The sequence below is a fragment of the Acanthochromis polyacanthus genome, chromosome 19 (genome assembly GCF_021347895.1).
Source record: "Acanthochromis polyacanthus isolate Apoly-LR-REF ecotype Palm Island chromosome 19, KAUST_Apoly_ChrSc, whole genome shotgun sequence".
In the NCBI taxonomy this organism is placed as follows: Eukaryota; Metazoa; Chordata; class Actinopteri; family Pomacentridae; genus Acanthochromis; species Acanthochromis polyacanthus.
The window spans coordinates 8,090,842-8,111,394 of NC_067131.1; the positions used below are offsets into that span (position 1 = coordinate 8,090,842).

Sequence of the window (20,553 nt, forward strand, 5' to 3'; positions counted from 1 at the left end):
TGCATGCTCACAAGCTTTTTTTCTTACATCTAGTAAATGTGTAGAGAAAATGTAGTCATTTGCATTGAAATGTCTCATCTATTGAACATAAATGTATGAAAGCAGCAACATAAAGCTAATTTGAAGCGGCTTATTTATAAATGGCGAGATGAATGCGGACAAATCACATACCGAAAATACTTTTTTCCCCTTTGAATAACGATTTTGAAGGTCAGTTAAGATTTTACGTTACAACACTCAGTTTTTATTACTAGCCATGCTAACAGTGAGACTCTATGAATATCAATGTTCTGTTATTCAGTCATCCCTTGATCTAAATTAAAGCAAAACTAAATATTAGATGTAGTTTGGTGCAGATATCCATGTTTTAGAGAATGAATCAGAATCATTTTGGTGATGCTGACTCTTCTAGCGCCACCATGAGGTTGACATTTGCAGTTTTAGATGAAATTGAGCAACTATTAGATGGACGGCCGCTTAATCTTTTCCTTTGGAAATATCATCAAATCAAAACTTAAATTTGTGCCATGCTTTTGGTTTATGGCCGGCAAAACCAATGACAGCCACATCAGCTTTATCTGTAGGTTATGTTAAATGTTAATTAGCTAATATTAGCATTGTGATTACGAGCACAATCGTCTACTGATGTCAGTATCACAGAAGTAGCTCTGTCACTAAATATAACTTTACAGAACAGCCTGTAACCTGCAGACTTGTACACTTGTTAATAATTAAAGTGAATGATAAATAATGGCATGATGTGCTCTGATAAAAATGTAGGATTTATGTATTAGAACCTAGAATACAAATAAATGTGATGACTCGCTCATCCTCAAATATTTCCATCAGTTTAACTCCTAAATCAAAACAATTTATCTAGTATTTAAGTGGACTATATTTCAAACTGATCTGAGAGCTGAGAGATTGCCCTCATTACTAAACCAACCTGTTTTAATTAAATTAGATCATTGATCTATAAAAAGGTTGGACGTTGAAGGAAAACTGTTCTGTTCTGTGCCGTGGTTGTTTTCACACTTGTTTTATATGCTGATTTGGCCTTTAGCAACCTGACAGAGGACCCGTGTTCAGATTATTGAGGTCAGATTACAGTTCTTTCCAGACATCTGTCTCTGTCCCTCTGCAGCCCTCCCTCTCAGCGCCGTTAAGCCTGACGGGCTTCGGCCCACTTAATGGATATGGGTCTCCTGTCATGTTGATGCTACTGCTTAGCTGGGAGCCGACTAAATTAAATTAAATTAGACTAATGAAAAGACTTTCGGTTTTGTGTCTGAAAGAAGAACAGCACTGCTCTCAAACCTAACTTGACGTACCTCTTGACTTGAATGTGAAGTGTTCAGCATTTGTGGGTTTTTGAACAGATCTGACAATGTGTTCCACACAAAGTGGACCACTGCTATTAATACACCTATCCTGCGTCTCACATGTTATTTGGTGTCTTAAGTGTTACGTCAAGTGAGATTTAGCTAATAGGCTTTCTTGCACGTAGCCCATGAGCACGTCCTACACTCTCAGGCCTATTTCACATGTTTGTCCAGGAACATGGACGCTTTTTATGTTGTGTTACGCATCACTTTGGTATTTTATCTCATCACACCTGGATCATCAAGTTGTCCAGTCGGTTGCTCCTGCACAGATGACCACTTGGGAAGGTAAGAAAACGGTGAAACTCTTGAAATTGTAAGGTTATATGTTAGCTATAACCCAGTTTTGAACAACCAAATTGTTGCTTAAGATGTAACCTGCTTGTCAGATTAGTCTAAAGCCTCTAGACAAACTTTATCCATAAATGTGTGCACATACTATTTGAGTAGTTGTGTATACTAGATAAAATAAGCCCTTGCCATTAGCTTCTCTTGTCAAAATATTTCTCCAATTCTAGGTCATTACTATGTATGGAAACCTCCATGGGACAAATCCCAAAGGACATCCCAGAAGATTTCACTAAAATCCGGATAGAAAACTGCCATCTGACCGAACTACCTCGAGCGTCTTTCTTCCAAGTTCGTGCCTTGGAGTTCCTCTGGCTGAATTTCAATGAGATCACCCTGATGAACATCAAAAGTCTGGAGGGTCTCGCTAACCTGACAGAGCTGAGGCTGCAAGGGAACAAGCTGACTTCAGTCCCGTGGATGGCATTTCAGAACACGCCGAAACTCAAGATTTTGGACCTGAAGCACAATCGACTGGATGTTCTACCGGAACATGCTCTGAGACACTTAACTGCACTGACCTACTTAGATTTATCCTTCAATCAGCTTAGTGTCATATCAAAAGAAGTCTTCACCAATTGGCCTCTTTACCAAACAGCGGAGAAGGCATGGGGGAAAGAAGGGCTGGTGTCCAACGTGGTTTTGGCACTGCATGACAACCCCTGGTTGTGCGATTGCCGCCTAAAAGGCTTCGTTGAATTCATCCGGGGAGTCAGTCCTCCTATCATTCTCATGAACTCCTACTTGATGTGCTCAGGCCCCACCTCCAAAGCAGACAAGTTCTTCCACGAGGTCCAGCTGAAAACATGCATGAAGCCGGTGGCCTCTGCTCCAGAGACGAACATCACTTTACCTCTTGGAGCAAATGCAACACTCACATGCTTAGTCAAGGCCAGGCCAGACCCAACTATTCACTGGATGTACAGTCTGAAGATTCTAAGAGGATTTGCTGGTAAGATTTTTATATCACTACCATCCATTTAATTGTTGTGAACTTGCTGTTGGAGCCCTTACCAAGGTAAATCTTGAGCTATCAGACCGCTCTGTTTTATGTAGAGATACAGGAACAATAATTAAGGCTACCTGGCAATGTGTTTTTTACCAGAAATCAAGCCACTGATTTAAATTCAGCACTCTGACGCTCTGTTTTCTGCTTTCCAGCCAAAGAGACTCACATAGACGAAGAGACTGTCACCTCCCAGCTGGTGATTCCCTCCGTTCACCTGGCAGACCGAGGACTCTACACCTGCATGGCCAACAACTTCATCGGCAACTCCTCTGTCAGCGTTGCACTCAACATCAGCTCCTCCAACTTCTCGGCTCCTCTGCCTCCACCCGTCCCCATGCTTTCATCTGACGAGAACGCCTTCATTGACATCCGCATCGCTAAGCAGACGGTCTACGGCATCACCCTGGAGTGGCACGCAGTGACAGAAAACCCCGCAGAAACCTGGTTCACCATCCACTTTGGCAAATATGATTCGCCCAAGAAGGAGATGATCTACATCGGCCCCGGCATCAACAGTTACTCGGTCAGTGATCTGCTACCTGTCACCAAATACGAAGTGTGTGTAACCCTGAAGAACCACCCGCCGAGGGAAGGTCAGTGCATCGTTTTTGTAACCGGTAACGACATTAGCGAGATGGAGCAAAGAGAGAGACTCATCCACATCATAGTCATCGTGTTGGCCATGGTGTTGGCAGTACCGGCCGGCATGTACGCCTGCACCACGGAGGCCAGGTTCAGCTGTGTGGATCGTTGCGTCGATCTGTGGCGGAGGCGAAGGATGCAAGGAGAGAACCTGCAGGGTACGGACAGGCAGGGAACCTTCGACAGCCTGCAGGCGGCCAGCGACGAAGGGCTGTGCAGGGACTCAGAGGAAAAGCCGAAAAAGAGGCGGAAGTCCGAGGACAAGTGCAAAGGAGGAAGTGCAGCTCACCTGTACTAGAAACAAACTGTGTACACATGTGTATATGTAAATAATTGCAGTGTCTAGTGTAGCTTGGGTTGGTGCCTGTCATGTAGGAGTCACAGAGCCAAACATGAGAAATTATTTCCAGAATCCGAATAGATTTAAGAGAAAAATTCTGTGTTTAAAAAAACGTGTAAAATAGTGAAAAGTACTCTATATTTATTTTTCTATTCTTAAAATATGCTCTTTTTCATTTTCAGCTACTATCTTTGTTTGAAATGGGTTAAATATGAAAAAAATGAGGGAAATTTTTTTTAATCCCGCTAGAAATGCCTTCAGAACAGCAGTAAGTTTTGTTAATTTGAGACTCAAACATTATAAAATCTTTGATTGTTATTGTACTAATACATTACAGGCACAAACTGAGGTTATTCTGAGTGTATACATTGTGTCTATCTAAAGCTATCAGCTTAAAATGAGATGCCTTTCTTCCTTGTTATAGGAAAAGTTTATTATCTGTGTTATAACATGCATGTACAAAAAAGGTTATTTGAATCTTTTTTTTTAATGTTTTGATACTAAATGCAAATATGTGCACACGCAATTTATTGTGATCCACTTTGTGTTTACTGCTTTCTTTCTACATTCTCCAGATTTGCTTTCTTGTAATGGAGCGAAATGTGTTTTGATGTGGATTAAAGGCAAGTCAAAGACGAATGCTGAGACATGATTTTTCAGCACAATCACTCAGAGGATTTGTTACATAAGCGGTGTTTTCCCATGCATTTATACACACACTGGTAAGCAGATTAAAGTGATTTTCTATCTGAATCCTAGTCAGCAGGACATGATATTTCCATTTAATGACAGCACTGAGCTCACTGTGTCTGCACAGCAAGTTGTACGGCTGTACGGAGAGGATGTGGCACATTTCCAAATGATGTTTGCACCTATAACAAAATCACTGCTTTATGCATTGCACAATACAATTTAGATTTTTATCAGATAAATGAAAAGCTACTGATTATTGTTAAATATGAGGAGAGAATAAATATTATTTTCACAAATGTACGATAATGCTGGAGGACGCAGTCGGACACTTGATATAAAAAATGTTGCATTACAAGTAACCTAAAATCATTCTGCAGGTATTTTATAGTGATTTATTCAACATCAACACAAAGCGGTATTTTGCAGCTTAAGGAGGAGCAGGGATAAATTACTTAATATACAGTGACGTAGTTTAGTCTAGAGCTCCCTGGACTAAACTACCATTTGGAGGGGTCCCTCCAAATGGTAGTTTGATCATAAAATATTTGATATTTTATGGCAATATTTGATCATAAAAGGGAGGGGAGTAGAAGAGTAGCGTTATTTTTCACTAATATACAGTCCTGCACCTATATGAAAACAGCAAACCCATGGAAGTACGGTCACATGTGCAGTGTTTAGAACAGCTATTTTGCCACTGGCAACAAAACAAGAAAAAAAACGACTAAAATACATTTTGTAAAAATATGTATTTCACAAAAACAGAAAAAGACTGAAACTTGCTCATACAGGTGTTAGTAATACTGGAAAAAATGTGAGTCCAGATATCGGGTGGAACCTCTACAAACCAGGGTTTTTTTGGTTTGTTTTTTTTACACTACTCAGCACATCAGCTCTAAAAAGATGTTTCACCGTGCTGCATGTAACTTCCATTAACTTGCTTCTCTGTGTTCTGTTTTGGAGCAATGCTGCATTCATTTCATTTACCAAATATATTATAATTTTACTCCTCTCTGCTCTGGATAAACACAGCCTGCAGTTTAGTAAACAATCTCAGAGTCTTTGTTAGTCATAGCTTCTCCATTAGCAGAAACAAAAAGTTATTTATTATTTATTTTTTTAACTGGATCTGTTGCAAAATGTTTGTTTTTGGTCATTAAAAAAATGAAACACAAAATATAAAGTCATTTTGAGAAAATATCACATTTCTAAGCTTAAATTTGGATAACTTTCCTAATGAAACTGTACATCACAAATGACTATTTCAAGGACTGTTGGAAAGTTGAAAATCTGATGATTCTTTATATTTTTGCACTTGGTGGCTCAGACAAACGCTGTAACTTTGGTGAATTCTTTTTCAAACCTGCCGGCAGGTTTTGGGGTTCAAAGGGTTAATATATTTTAACTTTGATTCAACATGCTGTTTAAAACTATGGAATACTGAATGACTTTCTTTAATGATTGACAACCTTTGATTTTGAGTTAATTACTAGCTTTAAGCGCTACAAAAAATTAAAACAAAATATGCAAACAATGGAACACAATCCAAATTATTTCCAAATATTTATTCAAAATCAAGACAGTACAAAGACGGTACAAATATGTTACTCTGAAGGAACAGGCAAGTGTAATTTATATTTAACATATATAGTTATATCCCAACTTATTTAAAATAGAGATAAGTTAAGATATAGTCAGATACAAGATATTTATTACGGCGATGACATTTTATTTGCCTACATTTGAAGGCATTGAAGAGTCACATGGACAGTAACAGTGTGTGGACCCTAAGTGTTTGACACAGTCGCTACATTTAAATATCTATCAATAAAGGAAATTATATACATCTGAGCTTGAAAATTTCAAGCATATGACTAATTATTACCACCAATGTCCCACTAGTGGAGGATTTTATTTGTAGTTTGTTCTGTACTGCTGTGAGATACAACTGTCTCTCTCTGTCTATACATAAATTTATAGATATATATACTCAAAATAATGGAATGCTGTGCACTTAAAATGGACCCAAGTACATTTATATAAAAGCATTTTCTAGACTTACTCAAATAAAGAAAAGCAAGCTCATGTTACAGAGAGAACCTACAGTGGCACATTGTAATCATACAAAAGAGCAACTTCAGCTGTCAAGCGGCTGATGTAACACGGTAAAAAGAGTAACACACAAGGTCCTTTTAGCACTTCATAATGAGCAGCGGTGTTTTTGTTTAATTCCACGACTGTCATTTAGCTGCATGCTTCAGTGACCAAGAAGATTTTTTATTTTTAGGTTATTTCTTTTAGGATTTATCAAGTAAAAATCCTATTTCTGGTGTTGAAAGCATATTACACGCTTTTCAGGAAGTTATGCAACTTATGTATAAACAGTAAGTCTTAGTAATCCTCCTCCTGGACAATTTACAGTGGTGCTTCTTGCTGTTAAGATGACATAATCCTCCTCAAGATGGCAGTGTGGTGAATCATCCACCGACTCAAGCTCTCTTCCCGTCTTTACCTAAGCCAGGTCAGATGAGGATGCAGTGCAGCCCACTTCTTTAACACCTTGTCTTAAGACTTGAATATCTGTAAACCTTCCATTCACTCATGAATAATGTAAAAAGTAGGCCTCGATCCTACCAGATCATCACAGGGAGCTCAGGTGAGATGAGAGCAGTCAGACCTTAAACGAGTTAATAATAACCTCCCTGGTTGCTCTCGATGATTTTCTGCTCCAGCTTCATTTTAAGCTCTGACACTAAAGCAGAGCTGATGTTTCCCTCTTTGCGGCGGCTGGATTTTGCCTTTTTGGAACCTTTGGAGGCCAGAGCTCCTGATATTGTAGGGACCGCCCGAGGCCTGTCAGTGGGCCTTGTGTTGGACGGAGGTGGAGGCGGCAGGCAGGGAGCGATGGGAGGCGGGGGCTTCGGCCTGGGGCTGCCTGGATCCCGCTGGGGGCTGCTCTCTGGGTCGCTGATGAGGAACTTATCCGCCGGGTTGCTGAATTTGATAACAGGCAACTTCAAGGTCCAGGGCGGCTGCTGCTGCTGGTCCCTCGGTCGCCTCTTAATGATGCGACGCACCGGCATGATCCTGTTGGACTTTGAGTTGCGCATGTACATAGCCGTAGAGATCAAGACCGTGACTCCTACCAACACACTAATGATAACCGTGACCATGCCTAGAGCTTTCAAAGGATTGTCCCTACTTTTCATTAAAAAGGCCGCCATAGGCCCCTTGAGAGGAGTCTGTAAAAGAGCACAAATACAGTAAGTTTGATTCCGAGCCCTTGAGCGCAGCATTCGACCAAAGCATGCAAGCATGACAGATGGCAAAGCACTGGCAGAGGAGGCCCGAACAACATCTACCCACACTCTCACACTCATTCTGACCAACAGCGCAGCTCATGCAAAGCTAAGAACTAGCACTAGTTGTTGGGAATGCGTCTGGCAGTGCGGTGCATTAGGATTCCTCTGATGAGGGTTGAACCAAAAGGATGACAGTTCATGAGACCAGAACAATGGAGTGCATGATGGTGGGAGGAAAAATGGAGATTAAAGTGAGCAAATCCAGGTTTAAATCCGAAGCAAAAAGGCTCCATCTTAGTCAGCCTGGCAGCCATAGAGTAAAAAAGATTTGTATTTAAGTGTTTCAGTAGAGTTAACATTACCTACGCCATTAGAAAAATATTGCATTTGTAACTGTTTTTCCAATCAAAAAATAAAACAAATGTCAATAAAAAAGGAAAAAGCTTTACAAAATGTTATTGTGCTTTCATAGAAGTCTTATAAATGCGCTCCAGTACTCTTTTACAGACGATAACCAGCCAGTAAACATCCTTTAAATGAATGAACGATGACGTACAGGTGTCAGTTATTTCTCACTTGACTCTGCGGACCACCTTTATATAGTTACTCTCGGGGTTGATTCGGGACTTTTTCACAGCGTTACAGTACAGGATGGTGGATATGCAGATTGTGAGCAAAACGAGGGACGTGACAAAGCTGAAAAAAATTCCAAAAACGGTCAGCGGACGCCTGCTGAGGCCCATGAAGTATGAAATAATTCGACCTTTGATCTGAAAAGCACGATACACAACACAGAAAGAGAACCAAAAACACTGAGTCATCATGGAGAGAGACAGAAAGAATGAATGAATGAATGGTGAAAACGTGAAGTCGAAGAAAAATATGGATTCATGTAAATGACTGAAAATTTTGAAGGATAATACTGCTGTTCCATTAGACTTTATACGCTTTTTTCAAAAAAAATGGACAAACAGACCAGAACCAGAATGGATTTAACAAACAAATGAATATTTTGTGTGTAGCCACAGCCTTAGAATTTAATCCCAGCAATCTTAAAACTCAAGTATTGTCCAAGAATTACTAGAAATACTAATAAAGTCCAGCCAGGCAGTGATATGCATAGTGGAAAAAGTGATTTACATGCAGTCATTTTTTTCCTTTTTCAATTATATATTTAATCATTCATAATTTTCTTTTGAAGTAGTTCCTGGGATGGAGATCCTGTACAGGGCATTTTTACTGTAGTGAAGGAATACTGGCACTCCAATTTAGATTTGTGGCTTTTTCTGTGGTTAATTAATACTTTAACTAATGTTGTATGGATCAGTCCAAGCCTTAAAAAGAGCAACATTTCTACTACTGAGATATGAATTATCCTTTCAAGTGGTTGGACAGTTTGACCACTTACTTGGGTCAAAATCCATTTATTAACAACATCTACAAACATAGAGAAAATAGATTAAAACTGCCTTATTAATTAGGATTACAGCTGTGAACTAGATTATTTTCAAAAAGTGGGGAATCCGACATTGTTTATTGCTAGCTGGATTAGCAGGGTTGGACATCAGATGGACAGAAACGCCTCTAAATGAATGCTAATGTCGCTTCATATGTATATATAGTAATTGTTTGGTAACACTGTCATGGTTATTAGCCACAACCAATTAACTAGTAGCCTCAAAAATTCAGCTAATGCAGCTTTAATAGCTCCGGAGCAACACCAGAGGAATCGCTTCATCAGGCTGTAACAACAGACATCACTTGTTAGCAGGATAAAGTCATTGTTGGTTCTGGTCTTTGCATAAAGCATTTAGAACTACCAGCTTTATCCTTTAAAGAAGATGAGATCAGTGAAATGTGACTGCCTGAAACGAGGATGCTCATTTAGCAGCTGCACGCCAACAAGGCCTATTGTCTTATAATACAGTGCTTCAATCTACAGCTCAGGTTTGCAGTAAGAAGCAGAGCGAGCAGGCTGCAGGTCAGAAGATGACTTACCGCCTCCGTGATGTCGATGTTGACCACAGCTGTTGTGCTGAAGGACGGAGAGCCTCGGTCCCTGGCCTGCACCACCAGAGACCACTTGCAGTCCTTCTGCTTGGTGATGTTCTGCACTATCTCCATGGACTTGATGTAGGGCTTCAGTTGGATCTCACCGGTGTTGGAGTTGATGTCAAACGCGTTGTCAGGGTCGGCTGTCATGATGGAGTACTCGATGACGTTGTTGGGAGATTCTGCGTCTTCATCCACTGCCTGTAAAAAGCAGCAAAGTTTGAATAGTTATATGTTTTAAGGATTCAATGATCTGAACACTGGGCTGGCAATAATAGGTAAATTTACCTCAAAAGAATAATATTTGCTTTGTAAATTATAAATAAAACTCCAGACAAATGCACGCATATGAGGACCATGTATAGTGATTGGGTAGAAGGAGGGGATGGTTTAGACTTTACCTGTGATGTTTCTGTGGGGTAATTAGCTCTCTTATTTACACAAACATCACCAAAAAAAAGCCATACAAGTGAAAAAAGGCAAATTTTCAACAACACTTCACCTCAAATTCAAGAGTCCATAAAGTTCAGTGATGATCAGAAGACAAAGCAAACCTAGTACTAAAAAAAAAGCTTTTGTTTTGTTTTTTTCTTCATGTTTGCCACAAAATATTACCTCCTTCTAATTCAAATGAAGCCCACTTTTCAATTTGTTTAGTTTTTTACATTGTAAGTGTGAAAACAAAAATTAGATTTCAAAGATAATTTTTAAATCTTTTTTTTGGCATATCTTAAAAAGTAAAGACATTAAATAATTAAATCCTTTCTCTACCCCATCACCGCTAAAGAAATGTAGTACAACAGGCAACAAAAGTCGAAAAAATTGTCAATACTTTTATATTTGCTTATTGTGGATGTGTCACCAAGCCCCAAAACTGCTTCTTAGTACTTAAGAGATAAATCTTTACAGATGAGGCAAAAATGTACACTTTAGTTTTTGATCTCACTAAACAGGCAAATGCTGTAGTTTTTATCAGATATTATTAAAACCGATTTTCAGATGAAGAATACTTCACATTTTTAGCACACTAATACTGACATAGTAAAGGAGGAACACGTCACTCTGTGTACTGATGTGACTCACTGGCTGATTTAAACAGCTTCTGAATCACAGTGAAGCACAGAATAATGAGCTTTATCTGGTCTGTGGGTATAAAGAGACATCTGTCATTTCACTGACGGTTTAAGTCTTTTGATGACAAATGATAACGATAAAAAAACAATACAGTAGAATATCACTGAAACGAAACCTAAAAATTAAATATCATTTGTTATATATGATGTGAAAACAAGCAGGAAGTAATATTTTTATTTATTCAGATTTTCTTGTGTTCCATACAATTATAAAATAATCATGGACTATTCTTCCAATTATCTTTTTTAAATTAAGAAATTCATAATTTAGTCCATAAAATACCCAAGCAGAGCTGTCTGTTTCAACTCCAAAATGTCCAAAAACTCTTGAAACAAAGAAAGCAGCAAAGAAAAGCTGAAACTTGATAGAGCCAAATCAGGATATTTTGACAAAGTGGGCCAAATAATGCCTTTGTACATTAACTAATAATGCAATCTCTAACACAATAGGCTCTCAATATAAGTAAGACCTTTAATAACTCATATAAAAATAGATTATCAGTGCAGGGAGGAATTAATGCAGCGCAATGTACCTCTACTTTGACCGGTGTGCCAATAATCATGGTCTTCTCCAGGAGCTTGTCGTCAAATATTGGAGAATGGTCGTTCATATCGAGGACGGTGACGAAGACTTCAGCTAAACTGTACTTCCCCTCCGAATCCTCAGCCTTGACGTAGAAGTTGTATTTGGACCGGACTTCTGCGTCCAGGCTGGTCCAGGGCTGCGTGGAGATGAGGCCTGACATCGGGTGGATGGCGAACCTGCAGATCACATCGGATCAGTTTATGACCGCAGACGTCCGTTCTGTATCATCTCAGCATGTCAGGTGTTTCTATTGACGGCACGATAATTGACAGCACAGGTGATATTTACATCATTTTATGACTCACGCTAATCGTTAGCGATACAAAGCAGATTTTGAGCCTGCTGATGGGAAGATGTTGTAAAAATATTCTCGTGCTGCAGATGTTGTTTCAGCTGACTGACCAATATGCGTGAAACAAAGAAGCTGTGATGTTTGGTCCAAATCTGGTTTGACTAGCCATTTTTAAAATACTTTGTGTTTTGGTCCAAATCTCCTGAGTAAATACTAAAATATTTCTGTTTGTTGGGCTGGGTTTCTCTCTTAAAGTCAAATCTGTCTGAGTAGGCATCTGTTTAGACACATTTAATGACATTTTCGTTTCAAATTATCACCAGGTTTGATAGAAAGAATAAATTAGATGAGTTTGAAAGCATCTTTTTTTAATTAGATCATTGTGTTTTTCTTTTGCTATTTCCACCAAATCATCCAGAAATGGCAACACTAATATGAACTGTTGAAAGTCTCTTCTAAATATTTTTAAAATTTCCAACAAATTTGTTATATATGCAGTAATCTTCTTTATTTCTCGTGGTCACCTTTGGTCTGTTAGGTTTTTGTGTGTTTTCCTGCAGATCTGGCTCAACAAAACTTCAAATTAATGTCCTACTTCAAGGATCTTGTGTTTTAGGATTTTAGATTTTCTCTCCAGTGATTGCATTAAAAACAGACAATGTGGCAGATGCACCATGCTGATACACCCCCTACTATGGCTCTAGTTTTCAGTAATTGTGTTGCTTTCCAAATCTGCAAAACCACCTTCAGAATCACTACAAAGATTTTACAAATGCATGAATATACAGAAATAGCAGTTTCTGCAAATTTAAAGGAAAATACAGTATTTTCTGAGCTCTTTCTTGCTCAACCTCGGGCGTTCTGCCATCTTTCCTGTCTTGTTTTCCACTGTGAAAATTCACAAGTTGCCTCGAAACCGATAACTTTCGCACAATTAACTCAGGTCGCTGCCTGCAGACAAGCATAAATTCTCACTTTTTCCTTCTTGCATGTTGCCTTGCTTTTCGAAGCTGCCGTTTCTGTGGCTCCAGCTGTCACATTGCATGTTAATTGGCTCTGCCTACGTGAGACGGGCCAGGCTGTCTATTTTTAACCCTCCAATCCAATTAGGAGATTAGCCAGCATCTTGCAGCCATTTTAGATCGAGCTGTTTGTGCAGCATGGGGGCCAATCAAACTGGTTTCCTGCTTACCGCCTCCATCAAAGACACGAAGATAAATCAAGACTGGTGTCCTGCTGACTTAGTTTAGCAAATCGCCTCTGAGCACTGGGATCGCACCTCAAAAATAACTTTTTCGTCTGTGTTTCCAGGGCTAAATATCTGATCAGATTGAACCGCAACTGGCAGGGTTGAACGGTTTTTACTTACAAATCTGATCCTGATCCATAAATCGTGTACTTGACTTCCCCCCAACGCCCTGAATCTGGATCATTTGCCTGGATGGAAAAAAAAACAGGATGGAGATTATATTCTCAATGTTTACAGCACATACAGCCTGAAAATGTACAATTTTATAAAGCAATATTTAGCATTTTCCTATCTGACAAATTCAGTTTCATAAGATTACAATGTGAGCGGTTTAAAAAACTCAACAAAGATGGCCGCACGTGGTCCACTGAGTCTTTTTTTATTTACTAGAGCTCATTATGGATAACCAGCTAGGGTCTTAAGCTCATATGCAGTGGGTGGAGTCTCTTACTGTGTGCACTGGGACGTAAGCGCAGGTCAGCATGACTAACCTTGGAGCAAAATTAAGCTTTTTACTTCACAGTGCGTTGCTTGGGCATATTGCCTGGTTGCAGGGTACATACAGCATGTTGGCTAGCAGGCGACAAAAGTACCAATACTTCTATTAATAACCCCCCTCCATGAGGAATAGCACCGAGCATATGCCAGAATGTCACATGGAGATATTAAATTTCATAACCGGGAATGGCAAAATCAATACAAGGAAGCAGTAAGCTTTCGTTTTTATTTTTGACTGGTACCAGCCTGCTTTCATCGAATGAACTGCACTCAGTAATATGCATTTCTTGGGGATTTATTGATGGCTTATGTAATCACTTTGGTCGGGTGAAAGCACAGTTTAATCGTGATTGACTCACTGTAACAGACACAACACTGGAACCTCCGGGAGAGTTCTCAGGGACCCTGGCGATGTAATACTCGGACGTAAACGTGGGGATGTTGTCGTTTGTGTCCAGCAGGTTGATCACTATGTCGGCCGTCGCGCTGAAACGCTCTGGCGTGTCGATCTCCACCGCCAGCAGCTGCAGAGAGGTTAAAATTAGTGCTGGCTGATCAGTTAGTTTATTGACAGGAACACTAGAGGGTCTGTGAGGTGTCAAAACTTGCATATTTAAGCATTATGGTGCCAAGTTCACATCAGAATTTATCCAAGGATGGAGGGAGGAGGAAGAAAACAGTCACAAATTATATGAAAATATTGGAAAATGCTTTGCTAGCTAGAAATTTGCTTGAAATTGGCTTAAAAATATACATTTTTACCCTCATTGTTTGGGTTAAAATTTAAGCCATTACATTACAATTTAATTGATTTTTATGATTAAATTCAGGGTTTGCATCTGAGGGTGATGAAAATGTCAAATTAAAATATTATACACACTAAATGCTCTTCTAATGATCTTGCCAGATGAAAAGTTAAGGAATCAACATAAAAGTCTAAACATTTCTGCACCAAATCCAGAACAGAAACAGATTTTCCAGCCAAAATGTAAAATATCAGCACTCATCAGTAATGTACCGCAGATTGAATTGTAGCTTATATGAAGTCTGACCTTAAAAGAAAGGGTTGGTCCCTTTTCATAGTCGATGCCAGACGTGTCCTCCACAATGATGGTAACCTGAGCTTCATTCAGAACCGTCTGTGGAACCACTCGAAGCACTCGGCTCGGCCCCACTAGCCTCAGTTTAAATTTAGCATTTGCTCCCTAAAAAACAGCAGCAGAATGTAGAAATCGTGTGAAGCAAATTCAGAAAAAGCTGCCTAAAATGGAAGGTCGATTAGACTTAAACTGACTTCAGCACACCTTGGTGGATTTTAAAAAAATCTGACAGTTATTGTGAGATGAGTCATTGATGCAGAATGGAGAGAATAAACACAATAGCATGAGTAACATCTTTACCTTGCATTAACGAACAGATTTGCTCAACATATTTAAACAGTGTTGCGTAACTGTTCGTACTTTCAGACTGATTGGCAGATATTTATGCAACGATACAGCCAGAGCTATTCACACTTCTATTCCTCTTACTGAAACCCCACATTCTGACACAATTATTGACGAGTAACACCACTTCATTGCACTCTACTACAAACCCTGAGGGGTAAATTTAAAGGATCGGTGAGATCTGGGGCTAAGTTTACCTGATCAGAGTCATTGACTGTGATCTTAAACCCTCGGAGGATCTCTCCTGCAGGCGGATGTTCGTACATGGTGACCTCAAACTTGCTCTGAGGCCCATTTTCTCCATAAAAAGTCGGAGGATGGTTGTTCAGATCCACCACTCGGACCGTCACCGTGGTAACATCATAGTCCAGCAGCTGATTGTTTGGTCCCACCTCAGACGCCTGGTTTTAAAAATTACAATAATTAACACCTTCAGCGGCAAGGGTAAATATAACTAAAGCGAATGAGTGTAACGACAGCAAGCCTGAAACAAGAACATTACCTTGACTTTAATTTCATACAGTTCATTTTTCAGCAGAGAGGGATGGGTTGTCAGGGTGATGCATCCACTGGTGCTATTTATGTCAAAGACACCATCACTCCCTGAAAGATGATGACAGTGTGGTAGAGGTGTTAGGATCTGGATTGTGATCTTGTTAACCACATCAACCAGAGCAAATGAGGTTATGCACTTTATTCATAACAACAAAGAACTCAATTTGACATTTATTTCTTGTTTTTGTTGTTGTTTTTTGTTCTTACCATTCATAATGGAGTAATGCATGGGGTTAGGATTGCCCTGGTCACCATCTTTAGCATACACTGTGAATATTTCAGAACCCTGAAAGGGGGGAAAAATGTGTATTTACTGTAAATACAGAAAAGCAATAATCAGCTTGACTGCTGAAAACAAGACAAAAACTTACAGGAACTGAGACTTCGTAGATGTAGCCAAAATAAGGTGTTCCTACAAAGGATGGAGGCATGTCCTGGGCATCAACAACATTAACTGTGATGGTGGCTGTGGAGGTCATCACCTGGTGCTTCCCCTTGTACTTTCCACCTCCATCCTGAGAGAACAAATATTAAAAAAAGAAGATGGTTACAACAATGTATACTCTAGCTGACACTTAGAGGGTTTCTATGATCCTTAAGTAGGCTCTTACCACATAATATCTGCCAAATAAGTTATTTTTGAATTCCGTAGCAGTATTTTGCTTTTTAAAAAAGTATTTTTCATGCTTTTAAATAACTAAACAATAAGACCAATGACTTAGTGCTAAGAATAAAGGTTTTAAAAATGGCTTAGAGTAGCCAGATATCTGTCTGAAAATGGTTCTATGAGTTTGGTTTTGTTAAGAATCAAAGAAGGTGCAACAAAATGAAACAAGCAAAGAAAAAAAAGGGATGTACATATTTTGATCAACTTCAAACTTGCATAGTTTAGTAAGATGGTTTAGTTTTGTCTGTTTAAAATTGGTACATGAAGGTCTTAATCTAAACTTCAGTCAAGTGTTTGTCTATAACATTGGGAGTATGGAAGCTATAATTTTAGAGAAAGAGAGAATTGTATCACAGATTAAACCCAGAATGAGCTGATGTGTTATTTACCAAGTATCACTGAAGTATCATCTATGAACAGGACTGAGGCCAAGCAAAATAAACCACTCATCGTCTTTTAAACTATTACTCGCAGCGACAGAATTGCACTCACTTTGGGAGCAACACTTTCCGTGTTTTTCTGTGTAGTCCACCTAAATAAACATGTCAGAAACTATGCTCCCTGTGAAAGACTGTTAGGGTCATTGATAAACCCCTGTTATTTTATTGTTTTTATATATTTCCTGTCTTTAGATTTGCTATCTAGTTTCTGTGTTAACCTTTCAAAATAAAAGCACTTCAATGCAACAAAAGTGGCAAAAATACATGACTTCAATGTTGGAGCCCAAAACATGAATGAAACTTGAAGACAGAGAAACCAACAAGTCAAGTTTTTCACAGTGTTAAAGTGTATTTTAAGCAGCTGAGAAAACAAATGATGAGGCAAACTTAATATAAAAGGTGACAGCGACAGCTCACCTTTGCAACTACTGTCACAAAATGTGTTGGTGTCGTCTCGTAGTCCAACGTCTCTCCGGGTTTGACTCTGAGGATCCCGCTGTGTCCATCAATGGTGAACTTGGCAAATGGGGATGTCTGATAATAAAAACAGTGACTGTTAGTATTTAGGGTTGGTAATGCATGTGCAAATCCCCAAATAAAAGCATTTAAATGCAATAAATGGTGAAAGTACATGACTTCAACGGTGTGTTTCATTTTTACTTGAATTTAGCTATTGGGCTAATTTAAAAGATGCTTCTAATATCAGTATTAACCCTCAACCTGCTCTACTTCAACCTTGGCATTTTAGAATAGTTTTATCTCACAGTTGACACATGAACATCAACAGCTACTGTGCTGTCAGCTGTTGGCCTCGACCAAACCTAAGCCCCTATTAAGCCCTCAATGCCTTGCTCAAATGTAATTGAAATTTAATCCACTAAAGTAACACCATTTCCAGACTGCTCTCTGGTATGAGATTAATCTTCCCCTCCGCACACTGTTCCATCACTCGAATGCTCTTTTCCTCCCTCCACATGGCAGTTCGACCTCTGGTTCTACCCCTGCATGTTTGGGCCAGACTGAATCAGTTAGCAGGGTTTCTACGTGGAAAATGTAGTGCAATATTATAATAAATGATTAGAAAAATTGAAGAGAAAAAGAAATTGTGCTTGTTTAAGCTTTCAAATTGGGTAAGGTTAAACTTTTTTTGCAGACTTTAGTGCACATTGTACTGCAATCGGCCTCTGAATTCAACGTGAAGCTGTGCAAAGAGGCTGAAAAAGCTTTAACTATTTTAGCCTAGATTACATTAGATCGGTTTTCTATGCACGTGTCGCTGTAGAAGCCTAGCTGTACATGCACATGGTCTAAAGCCATGGAAAAAATAGATGCAGCAGCCTTAGCTGAACAAAATAAAAGTGTGAATACTTCACCAAGTATTAGCTTTTGGGTGCATTATGAATTTTAATTAGATACTCTTTTCATCTGATGTTCAAAAATGTACTTCGAATCAACATAAACAACAAAATTCAATGCTAAAAATTCAATACAAAGCCTTTAATATGTTCCTGAACTTCAGTAGCCTTGGGCAGCCTTTTTTAAAATTCAAATTTCATACACAGTTTCAGTTTTTCCAAAAAAATGGTTTTGAAGTCGGCAGGGTCACAGATGTGCATCGTCTGCATAACAATGAAGCAGTGGAGTTACCTGCAGATAATATGATACACTGCCTCCTGAGCCCATATCTTTATCCACTGCTTGGACTCTGTAGATGCTAGTTCCTGGAGAGGTGTCCTGGTGGAAAAACACAAGGCTTAACAACGCAGCAACCCAATTAAATCTTAATTATTATCATCTGTCTGACTCACTTGTCAGATTTTGAGTTTGTTAATGACATAGCAAGACCTCTAGAAGGCATTTATAGATGTAATTAAGTGACATTATGTGTATTTATTTGCTGTACTACACCTCTGGAACGTCAATGATGAAAGGCAGGTTTTGGAATTGAGGTGGCTCATCATTGGCGTCTGTGACAAACACTCGCACAGTCTCAACAACCTTAAAGCAACAAGGAAATAAATTTTCAACTGCAAATGAAAACAATTTTAAAATTAAAACCTCCTCCGTAGAGAAAAACAAATTATAATAACATGGTCACAATAATACTGTACACATTTAAATGCATTATTTTGTCAAGCACATACTGCTAGCATAGCAAGTGTGTTGCTGTTTTCAGTAAATGATTTTCACATATCAGTATTTTTTTTACTTTTTCTTGCTATTTTTGTTGTATTTCACGATTGCATTCTAGTTTCCTAACATGACTAATAATTGAAGCATTAAATCTAAACAGTAAAAACTGAAATATGCCACAAAGTCAATAAAAACTTACTTTATTGCGTCCGTCCGTTATGCTCACAAGCACTGAGATTTCATCTTGTTTCTATAAAAAGAAGATTATTATTATCACTTGGGGCCAAAACGTTCTTTTCACAACAAGTCTTCATTACCAGGCTCACCTCTCTGTCAAGCTCCTGAATCAGAGTCACGTTTCCTGATTTGGGTTCCACCCTAAAATACTCTTTGGAGCCTTTTTCAAATGTCAACCCGTATCGTATCGGATCCCCCTCTGGATCTGTGCCATTCAGGACGTATATCAGTGTTCCTACGAGGAAACAAGAGACACATAGAGAAACTGTGAAATGGAGAAAAAAAGTGAAATCCCTCAGCGAAAGTGTAAGATCCTTTATTTCATTTCTCTCCACTTCTTATTCAGCGTAAATGGCACATTTGGTCGTCAGGTCAGATGAGCCACCACCCATATCGTTTTCTTCCCGTAAGTCTTGATGTACGTCACAATCCAAAAGGTATTACAGTGATTAGCTGGAGCCTCCATACCAGGTGTCATCTTTTCATTACACATAACCATATAAATATGACATCTCTATTTGCAGTAAATACAAAAAAGATCATCCCAAATCTGTCACTACAAACATTTATTTAATTGCAAGTGACGCTTACCGATGGGTGTATCTTCAGAAATGCTGAACAAGGCCATATTCCCATTTGTGCTGCTGGACCATTATCATAAAAATATGGAGCATAATCTGATTGCCCTATATGATAAAACACAAACATGCACAGTTATTTGTGTAGAAGAGAAATACACATTTTAATGCCTTAATTTAGTCAGACAGCTATTCTATGCCATGTAAAAACCTTAAAAATGTCACATAAATCATGTGTAATTCTTCATATGTTGATCTATTTCTAATATTTATGTAACATTAAGCATTAAGTAAGAACCGTTGCACTCACTTGCTACAGAGGGCAGGAATCCAAAGCAGGAAAAAGAAAGGAGATGAGTTATAAATATAACTGAATTTAAAGTTATACCATTAAAATGCAAATAAACATATGATTACACATTGGATTGAATGTAGCACAAGCAGCATGAGCAGTCCACACTAAGATGGACATGCCCTCTGTGTGTTAGAGGATTAACCAGATAAGAGCAAGAAGTCTTAACCACACACAAAGACAACAAGAGAAAGAAAATAAACAGCAGAGCCTTACCCAAGGTGAAGTGAAGCAGGAGGAGGAAGAGCAAAGCATGTGTTTTCTTTTCTTTCTTCATCCTGGTGCGGAGCTAAGGCTTGGCTGGCTCATGTGGAAGGCTTGGTCGGGAGGGAAAGCGAGCAGTTGCGTGTCGTGCCCTTCTTGGAGGCGTCTCAGCGAGCTCAGGAGGAAGGAGGCTGGGACAGATTCTCAGGCACTAATCCAGTGACGCATCCCTCTTCCCTCCGCAGACATCTTCTGCGCTCGCACTCCGATACCCCCTGAAAAACCACACGTGGAGGGACGAGGAGAGTTTCAGGATTCACACAATATGGTGCGATCATCACACCTCGGCACACATGTGACAATTTGCACAGGAGGTACTGCAGGCATGATTACCGCTACATCTTAAAATAAAGTGC

General features: G+C 39.1%; 2 protein-coding genes across 2 annotated transcripts; one reads left to right on the top strand and one right to left on the bottom strand.

Annotated features, from left to right (window-relative positions):
* The first annotated feature begins 1,456 nt into the window (after positions 1-1,456).
* On the top strand, positions 1,457-3,763 carry LOC110949088 (leucine-rich repeat, immunoglobulin-like domain and transmembrane domain-containing protein 2). The gene is made up of 3 exons (XM_022190946.2): positions 1,457-1,670; positions 1,901-2,682; positions 2,892-3,763. Exons 1-3 carry the CDS (start codon positions 1,561-1,563, stop codon positions 3,677-3,679), a joined length of 1,680 nt encoding a protein of 559 aa, XP_022046638.2. The 5' UTR covers positions 1,457-1,560; the 3' UTR covers positions 3,680-3,763.
* A 2,201-nt stretch (positions 3,764-5,964) lies between these two features.
* On the bottom strand, positions 5,965-19,726 carry LOC110949104 (cadherin-related family member 1). Its single transcript, XM_051939424.1, is given in 17 exon segments — positions 5,965-7,656; positions 9,715-9,969; positions 11,435-11,663; positions 13,149-13,216; positions 13,886-14,050; positions 14,579-14,731; positions 15,169-15,372; positions 15,474-15,574; positions 15,734-15,812; positions 15,898-16,041; positions 17,051-17,167; positions 18,281-18,367; positions 18,542-18,631; positions 18,966-19,016; positions 19,093-19,238; positions 19,595-19,651; positions 19,654-19,726. Coding segments are annotated over 17 exon segments (2,559 nt in total). The 5' UTR covers positions 19,712-19,726; the 3' UTR covers positions 5,965-7,101.
* Positions 19,727-20,553: the final 827 nt, after the last annotated feature.

What these genes read in the sequence shown, in the direction of transcription:
- LOC110949088 (XM_022190946.2), top strand. Translation starts at nt 1,561, where the DNA reads ATGGACGCTTTTTATGTTGTGTTACGCATCACTTTGGTATTTTATCTC. An exon ending in ACAGATGACCACTTGGGAAG is followed by an intron (nt 1,671 to 1,900) that starts GTAAGAAAACGG and finishes CTCCAATTCTAG; the next exon opens with GTCATTACTATGTATGGAAA. An exon ending in GATTCTAAGAGGATTTGCTG is followed by an intron (nt 2,683 to 2,891) that starts GTAAGATTTTTA and finishes TCTGCTTTCCAG; the next exon opens with CCAAAGAGACTCACATAGAC.